The sequence below is a fragment of the Odontesthes bonariensis genome, chromosome 22 (genome assembly GCF_027942865.1).
Source record: "Odontesthes bonariensis isolate fOdoBon6 chromosome 22, fOdoBon6.hap1, whole genome shotgun sequence".
In the NCBI taxonomy this organism is placed as follows: domain Eukaryota; kingdom Metazoa; phylum Chordata; class Actinopteri; order Atheriniformes; family Atherinopsidae; genus Odontesthes; species Odontesthes bonariensis.
Window position 1 is genome coordinate 10,059,519 of NC_134527.1, and position 15,432 is coordinate 10,074,950.

The window sequence follows — 15,432 nt, forward strand, 5'->3', positions numbered from 1 at the left end:
ACACCTCTGCCACTACAAAGACCAGTTGGTTTCGATCCATAACGACCTCATTACGTTTAAGTCTTTGAGCGCTCCCCTGGCATCAGACGCATCCTTCATCCATCCGCCTCTTGACAGATCACTTCAAAGGGCATCAGGGAGGAGGCGTGTCATTATAAAACCATGTCTCAGCATCTCACCTGGCAGCATTTGGATTTGCCCGTGGAAGCGACAACACTGCTCTTGGGAATTATGAAGGCTCTTGCAGTGGAGTGTGCTTTTTTTCTCCTGGTGGATTTGGTTCTGGTTCTCGCCGCGCAGCCGCAGCAGGGGATGCATCCTGACGCGCTGCTCCGCCGGGTGATCGGCCGCCCTGACAGTGTCAGACGAGCCGTGCAGCGGGTGCAGAGCGGCAGGCTGCCCTTCTACATGATGCATCTCTACCGGAGCATGCTGAACGATGACCGGGGGACAACTGCGGCCGCCAAAGTCAAGCAGGCCACGAAGGAGGACAACCCCGGTCTCCACGACTCCGACTCAGTGATCAGCCTTGTCGCAAAGAGTGAGTATTGAACGTCAAAAGGGAGATACATTGAAGGATGTTACTTAATCTAAATCTATCAGGAATAATGTGAGCTAATTGTGAAATTATACTTATATATTTGGTTATTGATAAATATACTGTTACCAAAAGAAAAAAAGAAAATAAACCAATGAGCTTTTGAACAATAGATGTGTTGTGGTGTCATAATGTTTTCCTGGGAAGTACAACGGAAGAGCCTATTATGGGAAAATGGAGCATTCACTGTCAGAATTAATTAATAAACTAACAAAATGTATTCTATCGTATTTCTTTCAGGCTGTCAGCAGATTGGCAAAAGGTGGTCAGTCACCTTTGACATGTCTTCCATGTCTGCAAGTGACAACGTCCAACTGGCTGAACTTCGAATCCGCCTGCCTGCCTTCGCTGATTCTTCAAGTGCCTCTGTGGACATCTACCACTCCAACAGCGACCTGTGCTCCGGCATGCACTGCCCAGAGAACAAGCTGCTCCTGGGCCGTCTGAGAGCTCATCCCAGTTCCATGGTCTCACCCTCCTCCTGGAAAGTGTTCAACATGACGGAGATGCTCAGTCGCTGGCTGCAGCTGGGACACTCAACAAAAAGAGTGGAGGAGGAGGAGGAGGCTGAGGCGAAGAGGGAGCAGGGGAGCATCCAACACCCCACAGCTGACAAGGTCATGATGGTGGTCTTCTCCAGGCAGAACTTAAACAGCCAACGGAAGCCAACGTTGATCCGGACTGCGGAGCAATCCAAGTACGTCAGCCTGGACAGGGAGCGGGTGGCCCCCGCCTCTAGGACGAGGAGAAGTAGAGGGAAGAGGCACCAGCAGGCCCAGCAGAGACAGAGGGAGGCTGCTCTTGCTAGCAAGGCTGCAGATGCGGAGAGGCAAGGTCCTCTCTGCAGGAAGGTGGACATGTGGGTGGACTTTGAGAAGCTCAACTGGAGTGAGTGGATCGTCTATCCTAAACGGTACAATGCTTTTCGCTGTGAAGGGAGCTGTCCTACGCCAGTAGATGAGAGCTTCGACGCAACCAACCACGCATATATACAGGTAATTCTGAAATTGATCACATACAAGATTGTACACTTTTTGATAAGTATCTAATGTGCTATCAGAAAAGATGTGTTCTAATCTGTAGTCTTCTTCTTCTTCTCTCTGCAGAGCCTGTTGAGGCTTCACCACCCAGACAAGGTGCCCTGTGTCTCCTGTGCGCCCACGCGCCTTGCACCGCTCTCCATGTTGTACTACGAGAACGGGAGGATGGTGATGAAGCATCACGACGACATGATAGTGGAGGAGTGTGGTTGCCACTGAGGAAAACACCTGCAGGGACTTTGGGACTGTTGCCACAGGGCTGTAAGCTCAGAGGAGTCTACAGCCACAGACCTGAGGCAACAGGCACACTGAGGGTGTACGTACACAGGCACTTTACTCAGACTTTACCGGTCTGACACTGGGACAGAGGCGGCTGCTGCTGTGATGCAGGTCGACTATAACTTATAACATATAAAGACTTCTAACTCATTGGTACTTTTTGGAGGGGACAGGGTGGACCTACATTGTGCCTTTCAACAGTAAAATCAACTTAAACAGCACAGTATGGTCACTGATTAAAAGCACTATTGAACTAACAAACCGTTGTACACAATGTACAACTTATGTACAAACTATTCCTTTTTTATGCTTGCAGATTTCATTTCTAATGTTACTGAATTGACAAATGTAAAAGCGGCGTTATGAAATGTTTGGGTCACAATGACCCACCACTGTGTTTGCTGTGTGCTATGATAGAATAAAAACTATTTCATATCTTAAACAGAGTGTTGTGCTGTTTTTTGTGTTATTACTTAAGTGTGATTGGTCAAGTTTCACTGTTATGCGTTAGAATACATCAGCATTCACCTGTGCTGTCTCGTTAGTAAGGCAAAGCACAGGTGTAAGTAATACATCTAATTGGGTGGGTACGTTGAGATTCTGAATGCTACCACAGTCCAGTTATTCAGAAAGAGATAAATGGAACGGATCCATTGTTTGTTTGTTGCTGTTTTTTTTTCTTAAATCAATTCTCTGGCATTAAAGCGGAACCACAACACTCGCTTTTGGACCTCTCAGATAAAGACTGGTCGGTACATCTGGGTTGTTTAACCTGCTTTCACAGAGCATGGAGACCACGGTTAGCTTATAGCACGCGTTGGAGGAGCAAGCCGGGCTGACGCGGTGTTACAGGCCACCCGTGACCCGTTTCTGTGTCTAGTTATACACTTACAATTTTAGAGAGGTGGGGAAAAAACACATAAAACAAACATTTCAGTATACTTCTAACTACCTACAACACCAAACAGACAAACGTTAGCAGTCTGGTGAGTCTAATGGAGCATTTATTATCAATTGACCCTATCTTAAGAAGTATAGCAAAAACTGTGTACTGACTTAATACAGGACTTAGATTCATCATGTGGCAGGGGAAAAAAAAGACCTTTCCAACTTAATTTATGCCAAAAATGTTTGCATTAATGTTCAATGGCAGACCTCAGCTACAGCAAATCTGAAGACAAGGTTGCTACCCTATTCAGTCAGCACAAATCAGTACCTAAATTAGTTTAAATTTATAGTAATTATTACTTCAGCTGCATGGCAAAAGCTGCCGCACCAAAATGCACGTCAATAAAAGGTAAAGAACAGGTATAAAGTGTCACCTGATAACAAACATACCATCAATGTGACATTTTTGGAACGATATTAATGATCTTAAAATGAGCCAGCTCTTATAAAATATTTTATTTTCAATGCAACCTTGACCTACTTGTCATATGTCACAGATCAAGTCAAGTGGAATCAAAGTGAAAAACAAAGTTTTATGCATCAGTGAATGTTGTTTCAGAAACGTACAACATTTCAATACATGTTAGGTATTTCGAAGAGCAAAGACCGATTTTCAGAGCAAATCTGAAAATAAAATACAGCCGAGTAAGACCAGACCTGTCATAATAATAACCATGAGGACGTTAGGACAGTGCTTTATCCTCTGAGCCGGAGCTGACACTCTTCAGATGTCCATTTCAAACTGGGCATCTTCCCCTGTCAAAGAAAAACATCGCCTTCAGCAGAGGGAAATACACAATGACACCATCGCAGAGATTGCAGCTGTGATGCAGATGTTCACCTGTATTCTCCTCTGTATGCACTCCGTGGTCAGTGTTGTTGCTGGGGGTCTTTTGTGGCTGGTTTGCGTCGCTGGGGGACTCATTGAGCGGCCTGGTGACTCCTGGGATGACAGGCAGGTTGGGAGGCGTGCGAGCCAGGGGAGATGTCCGACACTGCAGGAGGAACTTTCTGTCGTAGATGATTCTGGTACCTGACCAGTGACAAGGAAACAACTTAAAAAAAAACTGTTAACATTGAAATGACCGCATGCACTTAGATCCCTAAAATGAAACAAAACAGAAAAGGCTATTTACAACTGAGGCATTTTCTTACAACACATAAGGAATGGGAAAAAGTGAAACATCCAAGTCCAATAGAAGAATTTCTCTCTAGGTTGCAAGCTGGAGACGAGGCTAGAAAAGAGATCTCTAAATTATATTCAGTTTTCTTGTTGATGAACCCAAATAATACTATACAAATAAAGGAGAAATGGGAAGTGAAATGAACACAAATATCTCATTAGATACTTGGACACAGATTTGTCGAGAGGCACATCAGGTGACTAACGCTAATATTTGGAGGGGGTTTAGATGGAAAGTCATAATGAGATATTTTAGGACACCTCAAATAACCGTAAAATGGGCCCTGACATCAGACAAATGTTGGAGGAACTGTGGGCCACAAATTGGAAACCACACTCATATTTTCTGGTCCTGCCCCAAGTTGAATATTTTTTGGAAGGACGTACTAGACGCCCTGAGTTAAGTGTTTCACCAAAATGTCCCTAATGATCCAAGGGTAGTCCTCCTTGGTCCAATCCCAGAAGGTTTTGAGGGAAGAGCCAAAATTTACCTCTTACAAATACTCTTGGGAGCTGCTATTAAGTGTATCACAATAAGATGGTTAAAGCCAGAGCCACCAACATATAATGTATGGCTTAAAAAAGTATGGGAATTGTATGAGATGGAGCGAATTGCATAAGCAATAAGGTTACAAAGACCCATATTTATAAAGAGATGGAGCCCTGTAATGTGTTTATTACTGCAATAAGAGAGGTGTACTTTAGTTGTAATTATTACTTTCATTTACTTTGTTTATTCATTTACCTACATAATTTTTACCCTCTTTTCGTGTTTTTCTTTATTTATTCATGTGTGTATTTAGTCTTGTTTATTTGTGTAGGATAAGTTGAAGTGGATATCTAAGCAGCTGTGATGGTGTAAAGTATAATGCAAAAATGTAAAATGTAAATGTGTACTGTTTGTATGGAATGGAATACCTTTGTGAAAATAAAATATGAGTTCAAAAAACAGAAAAGGCCAAGATTTACATGAAACGCGATGATCTGAACGGACAAAATTCAATCTAGCTCTCTTGAAATTGGATGAATGAAATAAAATAAAGTTTCATAAAAACAGCTGTCACTGCCAATAAAAACAAATCCGTCTAGATCTGATAAAATAAACTCGTATTTTATGCATATGGCCCCGATGCTAAATGCACACTTGTAAATTAGATCATGGACAAAAACAAATACTGCCTCACTATCTCATTCCAAACATAAAACCTTCTACTCACATCCTAAAACATGCCCATGACCAGTAACCTAGTTTTTTTTTTGGGTCACCCACTCCAACGCTGATTCGCTCTCATTGACCCAGTGGTGCTTTATCGGTTTGAACCGTCCCACCTGCTGATGTTAAAGAACACTTTATCAGTTGTGATGATGAACATGTGCATCCGCGTCAAGTTTCTCACAACCACCGAGGGAGAACATTCTTCTTTGCTTTTATCGCCGTCCTGGAAAATTTCCCAAGGCTTCCAGCCTGCCCGTGTGTGAGCTACGTGTTGCATAGTGGGGCAAACATCTCAGGGTGTTCCTGCGAGAGCTGAACACCGACCCATAACATTCTGCCGCAACTTAAATGAATCCTGGTGTTTCCTGATTTCTTCGAGCAACGTCTGCCTATAAACATTTCTCAATGTTTAACACAACCGGGGTGGGGGGACCACATGAGAGCCCACCTCTCGTAAACATGTTGCTGCCGCTCAACAACAGCCAGCTGTAATAGCAGCTCTATAAATAGGTTATGGGTTAGTCCACGTTGCGGCTCTGCTAGTTAAGCGTGGGTTTTACTCTGATTTGAATTTTAATCACATCTGCACTCACCCCCACCCCACCTCCACCCCCACCTCTCAGCTCCATGAAGAAATGAGCCCGTTCAGCTCATCTCTACTTGTCGCAGACGCTGTAAAAGTTATCGGGGCAACATGAGCTCGGGTGGGACCTCGAGCTTGTTTCCGACAAGTCTCGTAACTGTGATCGAAATGCGAAAAATGAGCTGTGTGTTCATATCGAACCTTCCGCTTTCTGACGGAACAAACTGTTTTTTTTTTTTGTACCTCCTGGCGTGGTGCTGAACAGAGTTCCCCCTGGAGTCGTGGAGTAGTCCTGGGGCATATGGGCTGCATCGTGGATGGCGACCCGCCTGACAGCTGGGATCTCCCGGCTCCTGGTGGTCTGGCCTCCCGCTGACATCTTTTAACAGCGCGGCGTCGACTGTTCCAGCTACTCACTCAGCTCAGACTGTAAAAGCTGTCGCACAAGTTGCCCTTCCCTTCCACGTGGTCGAAGTAAACCCAAAACAAGGCAGGGGCTTCCTACAAAACATCACGCGGAGCGCGGAGGCTGTGATTGGCCGAATGAAGGGGGGTGTCACAGACGGTCCAAGTTGTAGTTTCCCCCTATATAACTCGAGGCTTCTCTGTTAAACACAGTGGGAAGTGTGACTGAAAGTGAAGGTCACTGTCGATAGTAATACAGTAGTTGTGGTTAGATGATGAAAAAATGTGTTCATGTAATTCGAACCTAAACGTGTTGCCATCAGTTAAAATATTCAAAATATTAATTTATATGTATATAAATTTATTAAAAATTTTATTTAATTTTTTTAAATGGAGCTAATATTCAACTATATATTTACACCAAATATAAGGAAATAAGCACTTCAAAACAGCGAAAAGGACCGCATTTGAGAAATATCTGTTAACAGGTGATTTCACAACCATGTTCACTGTGTTGGGCTGTTGGAAATCACTGATGTATTGTACTGCTTTGTCTAATTTGTGCCGGCGATAACCAGATTTCTCCCTGGGGTTGTGCTTTTGCCGTAGTCTGTCTTGAGTGTGTGTTTTTTGATGGTTTAGATGGTTCTCCCCTTATTAACTAAGAAATAATGCAGTTATTGAGAAGTCATACAGTTTTTAATAGTCTTCTATTCAAGTGGCATTATGCAAGCGTGTAATCACTTTAGTTTTATACTGCATGGCCTCTGAGGACTTCGGTTACTGACTATTTGTATGTACTTCTCAGGTAAAAACAGCATATAAATAATGAGAGAGGAAATCAATATCTTATGAAATTCATTAATCGAAGTAAAACAAAACATTACTAAGAAAAAAAATCAAATAAAGTGCAAATAAAGTGAAATGATAAAAGGCTACGCTCATTTAACTTCTTACCAAAGAAAGCCACAAACTTTATGTCACATATTTGTTTATTAACTCTCGTAAATGGTAAGAGCTGGTGTACAGGGTAAGATGATCTATACATATTTTCATGTCAGAATGATTCTGATCGAAAGGCTTGTATACATATTCACGTTTGTTTATCCTCTCTCCAGGACGATACAAAAAAGAAAAGAAAACAAATGGTCATAGCTACAAAGCCTCTACATTCCCCATGATGTGGGTGTTGGCCTAGTCTACGTAATGCTTAAAGAACATCCATAACAACTCTATGAGGGTGCATAGCATTCTAATTAAATATATTTTGTCATGTATTTATACATATCTTTTCATAAAAACATCTTTTTTTCTTTTGTGCATGTGCGCAGTTGCATTCCTTAGGATAGTATAATATGATATTGCGTTTACATCGTCATGTATCCATTCTAAAGGAGTATAGGTTTTCTTTATTCTTTGCGACAGTTAAATTTGTACAATACTCATTTTAAAATACACCATCGTAGGTTACACGTCCTCTTCAGTTAAATGCCTGGTAAAAATGTTCTGTCTTCTTCCCAAATGGTCCAAAATGGTTTGGAGCCAAGCATCAACACTCACATACACACACACTTCCACACGAACACACAAACACGGTGAAGGTGAGTTTACCAGAGTCCTCAGGATCTCACTGACTATTTTACTTCAGATAGAAATCTGAAACCATATTTGTTCAATTCCACCTCGGAGTGGACACGGATTGTACCGAACCAAAATAACCAAACTACAAAAGACATCATTTCACTTAGATGTGGGTAATTAAGGAGAAAACTATGTTAGGTAAAAGTTGAGATTCCTTAAAATTGTAGATGGCCCTGTGATGGACTGGTGACCTGTCCAGGATATATCCTGCCCCTAGCCCCCTCCCACTAACCCTGCATAGGATAAAGTGTATATAGATAATGATTGAGGGAATGAAGATCGTAGTTCTGGCTGACTTGGCAAAACTGGACTGAACCGATGGTAAGAAAAATTGAGTTTGACCAATAATGAGAATGTTTATCCTCCTCTGGATGTAGTAAATATGCTTTAAGGCCTTCTTCAGACTAACAGCCCAACTTTATTTGGCATGTCCAGATTGATTTCAGAGTTTAAACAAATCCATCCATCTCCACAAACAATAGCCAATAACCCTCACCGATTTTTAACTGGCACCCAGAGACGTTCTCATCTGCAAAAATGATTGTCTGAGTGAATTTCTCAACTAAACAACTATCTGTTCAAACTCACCTCAGAAAACTGATTCAGTGACAGAGACAAAAACTCAGGATTGACTTTGGTATTCTGTGAAATGCACCGTGTAGGTATTTCATTCAATACAAACACATTTTTTTTCCCTTTATTTCAGGTGAAAGAGAGGGGCCATCTGTGGGATGGCTGCCTCAGGGAACAGAGAAAGCATCTAAATTAGCTGTCTGCTTAGAGCAGATCCAATAAGGATTATAACTGTTGATACACTCCATGACTTCAAACACAACTGAGTATGACGATGAGTTAAGTAAATGTCCTACATTTTAAAAAACCTGTCAATGTTAAGTTAATTTAGAGTGGGCTTCTTGTTTCCTTTTAGTTGGTTTTTCAAGACTTGGAGTCAAAGTCTGACTTCCTGATTTGGTAAAATTAAAAAATGTGTTCAATAATTTTTTATTTTTTAAATCTATACTCAAACTCAAAAATACTGACTGGTTAATAGCAATATAAGGATAAACGTTACCAAGAGAGGTGTGTGTGTCACCTCAGGAGCTGAGCACCAAGCAGGAGGAGGTTTCTGACACACCCAACGCTCTGTCCTATTTGGTCTATCTAAATCAAAGAACTAAGCCACGAAAACATATACATTCTCACAAACACAATTCGAGACAAACCATCCTGTTTCATACATCCTACAAAACCCCGATGCACCCCCCTTCCCATTCCTCATCGCTCCCCAATAGCACAGCCCTCTCTCTGAAGCGCTCCGGTCGTGTCCCATGCTATTCTTCCAGAGGATGACTCAGAACTTAAAAAACATTTTATTTCTGACAAAGCAGAAAAGAAAAACCTGAGTGGAAAAATGTGATATGTTCAAAAACGTGTGCTATTATCAGACGATGTTCTCGTGCACAGACGACACGAAAAACCTGTGAATCTGTGTGACAAATAACTAATGTGTTCATTCATTCAGTGTCACACTCACTCAGGCTACAGTACTATTTACAGTACTTACTGTAGGGGATATATAGTTTGTTTGGATTTTCAGGAAATATGTGCTACTTTGATATAACCTCTACATAGTGCTGCCGTTAGGTTTCTGCATAAAGTGTTTGATGATGATCGATGATTTACAGTAATGCAAGTAATGCGTGATAACAGCTGTGAAAACTCAGAAAAAGTTAAATCATACTTCGGTGGATTCCACCTCAGGGCTGCAGCAAACTTCTTAACAGATATTAGAATTTTAAATGAACATGTCCTGGTTTATATTTTGCTACGTTTAGTGCTGAAAAATAATAACAACAATAATATAAATAGGAAATATAAAACAAACCCTCTTTCAGGCCTCCACAGTCCCAGACTGCTACAGCCGAGTCATCTGATCTTGCAGAAGTTTGTCCTTTCTGACTCATTCACTTCAAGGTTGATGGAGCCACTTATCCACAGCGCAGCTGCAATGCCAAACTCAGCTGCTGCTTCCAGACAGAGTCTCTGTCTTCACTGAGGAGCTCAGTCTTTTACAACTTTCTTTTTCTCATCCTTGGACGATTAGAATCCCGGCTTCCATCTGTTCTTCTTGTTGGGTATTATTGCTGTGGCAAAACTATCTAACAACCTGACCAGGCAACGATTATTCAACCACATGTTCATATATGTGCGAGTGTGCTTTTGTTTGTACTATATGTGAATGTTTGTTTTGACATTTCACGAGTCTGGGGTCAGTGTTAATAAGACAATCACAGTGCTACCTGTCTGTCCTTGCTGCACAGTTCTGCTGAACATCACATGCTGTTGTAGCATGGTGCCAATTAACACTTGCTATAAATCCTTGTAAGAATCAGATCCTCCATGTGCTCTCTACTTCCGTCCCTATGAGTGGAATGACTAAATCCTGACAGTGAGGCACTGCAACCGATGCAAACAGGTAAAAGAGGGAGCACAAAAGTTTTAAACCTAAGAGAGAAACCTGTTATTTCACTGCATATAGACTAGGGCTACTGATAAACATGATGGCTCAAGATGAGATATGCTACTGGGTATAAAACAAGGGTAAAGGAGATCACAAGAGAGGAAAAAAGTCAAGATTTGTGTCTAGAGTTGCCGCGCATTGCAATGAAGCAACCAAGCCAAGGAAACATTCCCGTTGTCTTGAAAACATCTTTCCCCTGAAAACATCAGTGGGTCAGTTCTCTGCCGAAGTCAAACAATGCCGAGAACCAAAGTGGACTGGCTCCAAAGGAACAAATAACAAGAAGCTAGCTCGTCCACAAAGTAAAACAACGGACAAACGCCAGCACACGCAGACAAGAACTCACGAGCAGGGGAGCAAAGCCGCTTTCTCATCCTGCGCTGAGCACGCTGGGACATCACAGAGACAACAAGCCAATCATGGGCCAGGACTTGGTGCCAAGCTAGAAGCAAGAAACACATGCGGTAGAGAACTAACACGCATACGCACACATACACACCGACACATGTCCACGTAGCATAGAGTGCATATATCACATTGAGAATAATAGGGGTAGGGATCCAGTGAAAGAAGCATTGGTTGGCTCAGCAGAAGCCTTGCTGTATTACACAACCATTCTTTGAGGGACTTTTTTTGGCTGCAGTGTTATTGGACTCAACTTGCTGATACAAACCACTCCAGTTGGGGGGAAAAAGGTCCTTAAAAAAGGCCTGTGACCCAGGCATAGGCCAACCCCATACCTTATACCCCTTCTTTGTAGATAATGACAGTCCAAAAGGTCAAAGGGCATGCACCAGCAGTCATCATGCGATTACAGTTCACAGGAAGCACTTTGTTGCTTTTTTTCTTGGTTGTTTTCCAACATTTCTGTTTTTCTTTTATTATAAAAAAAAAGAAAGAAATCTTCATGCCTTTGTTCCGTTGATATCTTTACAAATATTATAAAACTACAAGTTGAACGGCTCTTTTTTTCTCGTCTTCTTTTGTTTTGTGTTGCTCCATGGTCATGGATCACGGATGGTTCTGTTTGTCATGTTTGTCTGTTTTTCCTCGTCTTCCTTTCCTCTCTGTTCACTTTCCTCTTCGGTCTGATCGTGTTTTTGTGGTGGACGGTTTGGCAGTGGCTTTTCGGTCCTAAAACAAACAGAGAGAAACAAAATGAATATAGAAATATAAGAGAAATTACCTTAGCATTAATAAAATCATGCTTACATTCTACTCTATGATAAAACCCTGCAACAGAAAAGATTTGGCACGCTGTGTAAATAAAAGTGGGACACAACGATTTGTAAAACAATTAAAGCCTAATAATAGCACAAAGGCAACATATCAAATGGTAAAATTGACAAGTTTAATTGAAAAATGTCTGTACCTCGGTAATATAGTATGTAACAGTATATCTGTATCAATAGAGTATGAGGAAAGTTTCAGCACTCAGTGAAACTGTGTGGGTTGATAATAACCTTCTTTTGAATAAATCTATTATTAGCATACTGCAAAAAAATATTTGTTGTGGACTAATGTAGTAAAGCGAAAGGTTCAGTTTATCTTTGTACAGTTGTTTAATTTCAACTCATATAGATGCTGTTATGGTTGTATGGCTCAACTTCCTGTTGTGTCTTCTCAGTGTGTCTTTTTTTCCCATTAGAATACTAAAGACGTAGAGCTAAGGAAACACAGAAGTAGCAGTGGATAGAAGAGGAGAGAAGGGACAGGGGAAGTGAAGTGAGCACAACTCATCCCATTACTGCTGCAACAAAGGCTGCCTGACAGTGTTAATCCTCCAAAAACAGAACCATCTCTGTGTCCTCCTGGTGTACAAGTTAAGTACAAAATGTTTCTCTTCTACTCGAAAAAACACACTGCTCTGGTGCTGATCAGCGATGTGCTTATTTTTTGTAAACCTATTTCCCCAAAGGTAGGAAAGAGAAAGGGGCAACTATAATTGGTTTATGGTGACATGCTGCATATTGTAACCGCCCTGTTGCTGCATCCTTTGTACTAAAGATGAGGGGACCGTTTGGCTTGTTATTAACACAGCTCAAAAACCAGCATCCATGATCGAGCCATGGCATTGATAACGCAACTTTGTGGAGACTGTTACACAATATTTAGAGCAACTTATCCTGCTATCAAGATAAGAATGGGCAGATATTTTGCTTTCAAAATTACAGTTACTGTTCTCCTCAGTGCCCAAATGGTTCCCTTGAGTTTGTTAAAAAAAGAGGTGATGCAACAGTGATTAGTATACTACTGTCTCAAATCTTTTTGAAACATGTTACTGGGTTCAAATCTAAAATGAGCATATATAATTATAATAACAATAATAATAAAAAAAATAACATTTCAAGCCATTTGATGTGTTGTCTCTGTACTGTTTTCAAGTAAATATAGTTCAAATGATTTACAAATCACCGCATTCCACTTTCATTTATATCTTACACAAATTCTGGGGTTCTATTTTGGAAAATCGTTGAAACAGAATAACTTGTCGGAAACTATCGGACTCTAAGAAAGTCCAATAGGTTGCCATACAGGCATGAATCCAAGCACTGGGATGCACAAGTGCTTGCTGTGTGTCCCCTACCTGAAGAACTGGGTAGTATGTGTATTTCAGTGTTTAACTCTCCGCAGACTGGTGCGCTGCACTGACTGAGCGCCCCTTCTCACATCCACCCCCACCTGGAGCAAGGAGGGCAGGAGGAGGGAGGGAAACAACACTCAGACCATTTAACTGCTGAAGCCTCAAAGTGAAACCAGGGCAGGAAACTAACTATGGCTCACACATTAACCACCTGTCAGTGATTTACATTTAGTCGCCAATCAGCCGTTCCAAATTACAGCATTTTGCCAGTGATGGTGACATTTTTTTTTTTTTGTACAAATTTTCCACAACAAAGTGATACCGTTTTTTAAAAACTAAATATCTCTGAGTCATAGTTGGTTTGTTTTCATATATGCTGATTAGGACAATATACTTACTTAAAAATTTAAATCAACATGAGGCTGGGTGCTACTGTGAATAAACTGTGCTCCAGGCAACATGACTCAGTCACAGGAGAAAGCTGTCTGCTTGGGTTTACAGAGTTTGTGTGTGACTTTGACTCAGCATAAGTGATAAAAATACAACAAACTCACCCTTCTAACGAGAGCAGTTCCACGTTCTTCAACAAACTGCAGCTCAGCTGGATAGTCCTCCTTTTCCTCTCTCTGAAAAAAACAAAACAGGGACAAAATCAGCTGATAAATAGCGACGGACTCAGAATGCTTAACAAGTTGCCTGCAATCTGAAATGTTGAACAAAATAGAAAAAGATCCTTCGGGTCTGGGTCTGTGACTTGGTCACAATGATTAATCATCAGTTTTGATGATTGTTGAGTTAAGTGAGTGTGTTAATGATTGCGATCAAAACAATCAAATTGAATGACTGACTTTCAATTTGATCATTCAAAAAAGATAACGAGATGGACAAAAATGTTCTCCCTCCAGGCGCAGGAAGCGGCAGGTGGTCGGCGTAACAACCTGACCTGGCCCCGCCTCTGCTCCTGTTCCCAAGCCCGCTGGCCTGCCTCCTGATGAGAGAAGCCCAGCCCCTTGTCAAAAGGCTGCGTGCCCTGCACGAAGTGCCCGCGCAGCACCTGAGAGTAACCCGTGTCACACACCGGAGTCAGCAGGGCCTCCTGGGCCACGAGCATGCTGCCGTCCCGTCCTGATGACACCGAGCCCACCCAGCCCTGCAGGGAGTCCTTGTCTGGTAAGTACGGTTGAAATGCTCCGCCTCCCACCATCCTGGTAAATAGAATGAAGAAAAACAAAAAAAAGAAAGAAGCAAGAAAGAATGAAGACATAAATAGCAGACAGAACTGTTAATGTACCGACAGTGTACACCGTGATAGCCGACGTACCGATTGTCTCCATTGTGTTCTGAGGGTCGACTCAGACTCATCATCTCGCTCCGCTGGGAGTACATCTGCTGGCCTGCAACAAGAGAAATCCCTTCCACTGAGCCCAGCCCCACACCTCCAACTCCTACTTTTGCTCCTCCTCCCAACGCTACGACCTCCCCTCTCCTTGCATCCGACCTCTGACCTCCCAGTTGCCCATTGAGATTGACCTTGGGAACGGCACCACTGGCCCTCACTCTGTCCCTTTCTGCCAGTAATCTTGCTGGCTCAGGTGGCGCCTCCTCCTCCTCAACCTCCCCTTCCTCCTCCTCCTCCTCCTCTTCCTCCAGCTCCATGATTGAACCGCTGGCCCCACTGGCTCCACTGCTTGGGCGGCCTAAGCTGTAGGGTAAGGAGAGCGTGGCGCCCTCTGAATCATCAGCCCGACTGCTGCCCTCTAGGGAAGAGTCCTCCACTGCGACTAGCGAGGGGCTGATCCCTGCTGGCCACACCTGAACATCCGACATCTCCATTAAAGTGTCTTCTTCTGTTGTGGCAATTGGTGCACATTCCAGGCTGGAGACTTCCTGCCAGAAGGGCTCCACACCCAATGGAGAGGGCAAGCTGTACTGCAAAGAGGCCGGGGACAGAAGCTCCTGCACCAGCCCATAACCTGGACGGAAGACAGGGGCGAGACAAAAGAAAAACTAACACCAAGCAGGCACAGCCATGGGGAGGGTGGTGAGGTGGTGGTTCAACTGTTTCTCCAAACTACAAGTGAAACAGTGGGGCTCAGCCCTGTCCCAATACACAAGGAAAGACATGAAATTCTGTCTTCATCAAGCACTTGCTGTTTTATTGATGCCAGGCTCAGACAACAGGAGTTTGCAAATCCTTCCTGATTTTGAAATCTGGCTACATCACACACATTATGAGAGACTTTTCTAGATGACTTTCTCTTGGGTCTTAAAGACGCGCACAAAGAAGGATTGGAAAAAATAGAAAATAATCGCACAACACGCCTAACAGCGTACTCTTACAATCATTGCAGCAGTGGGAGCAAAGCTCCATCTAAACTGATCTCATGGAGAATAAGAGCTAAACAAGCCTGTTGTTTAACTGCATGCTTCGACA

The 15,432-nt window shown here is 42.6% G+C and overlaps 3 protein-coding genes across 9 annotated transcripts in view; 1 reads left to right on the top strand and 2 right to left on the bottom strand.

Moving 5' to 3' along the window:
- Positions 1 to 231: 231 nt before the first annotated feature.
- LOC142372938 (nodal homolog 2-A-like) lies at positions 232 to 2,083 on the top strand. The gene is made up of 3 exons (XM_075455952.1): positions 232 to 541; positions 839 to 1,593; positions 1,705 to 2,083. Exons 1-3 carry the CDS (start codon positions 232 to 234, stop codon positions 1,855 to 1,857), a joined length of 1,218 nt encoding a protein of 405 aa, XP_075312067.1. The 3' UTR covers positions 1,858 to 2,083.
- Positions 2,084 to 3,302: 1,219 nt separating this feature from the next.
- On the bottom strand, positions 3,303 to 6,333 carry LOC142372438 (eukaryotic translation initiation factor 4E-binding protein 1-like). The gene is made up of 3 exons (XM_075455339.1): positions 6,091 to 6,333; positions 3,707 to 3,898; positions 3,303 to 3,621 (listed from the first exon to the last, which is right to left on the bottom strand). Exons 1-3 carry the CDS (start codon positions 6,224 to 6,226, stop codon positions 3,590 to 3,592), a joined length of 360 nt encoding a protein of 119 aa, XP_075311454.1. The 5' UTR covers positions 6,227 to 6,333; the 3' UTR covers positions 3,303 to 3,589.
- An 893-nt stretch (positions 6,334 to 7,226) lies between these two features.
- ank1b (ankyrin 1, erythrocytic b) overlaps positions 7,227 to 15,432 on the bottom strand; it is a 66,546-nt gene continuing 58,340 nt past the window's right edge. For 2 of the 7 annotated variants that reach the window (XM_075456256.1, XM_075456254.1), the window contains 5 exons: positions 14,320 to 14,971; positions 14,077 to 14,203; positions 13,553 to 13,624; positions 13,002 to 13,096; positions 11,461 to 11,548 (listed from right to left, as the gene is read on the bottom strand). In XM_075456256.1, the coding sequence (XP_075312371.1) occupies positions 13,028 to 13,096; positions 13,553 to 13,624; positions 14,077 to 14,203; positions 14,320 to 14,971 (920 nt within the window). In that variant the 3' untranslated portion in view covers positions 11,461 to 11,548; positions 13,002 to 13,027. Of the gene's footprint in view, positions 11,549 to 13,001; positions 13,097 to 13,552; positions 13,625 to 13,941; positions 14,204 to 14,319; positions 14,972 to 15,432 lie in introns of all 7 variants that reach the window. The other 5 variants (XM_075456253.1, XM_075456251.1, XM_075456257.1 and 2 more) reach the window with 4 other exon arrangements.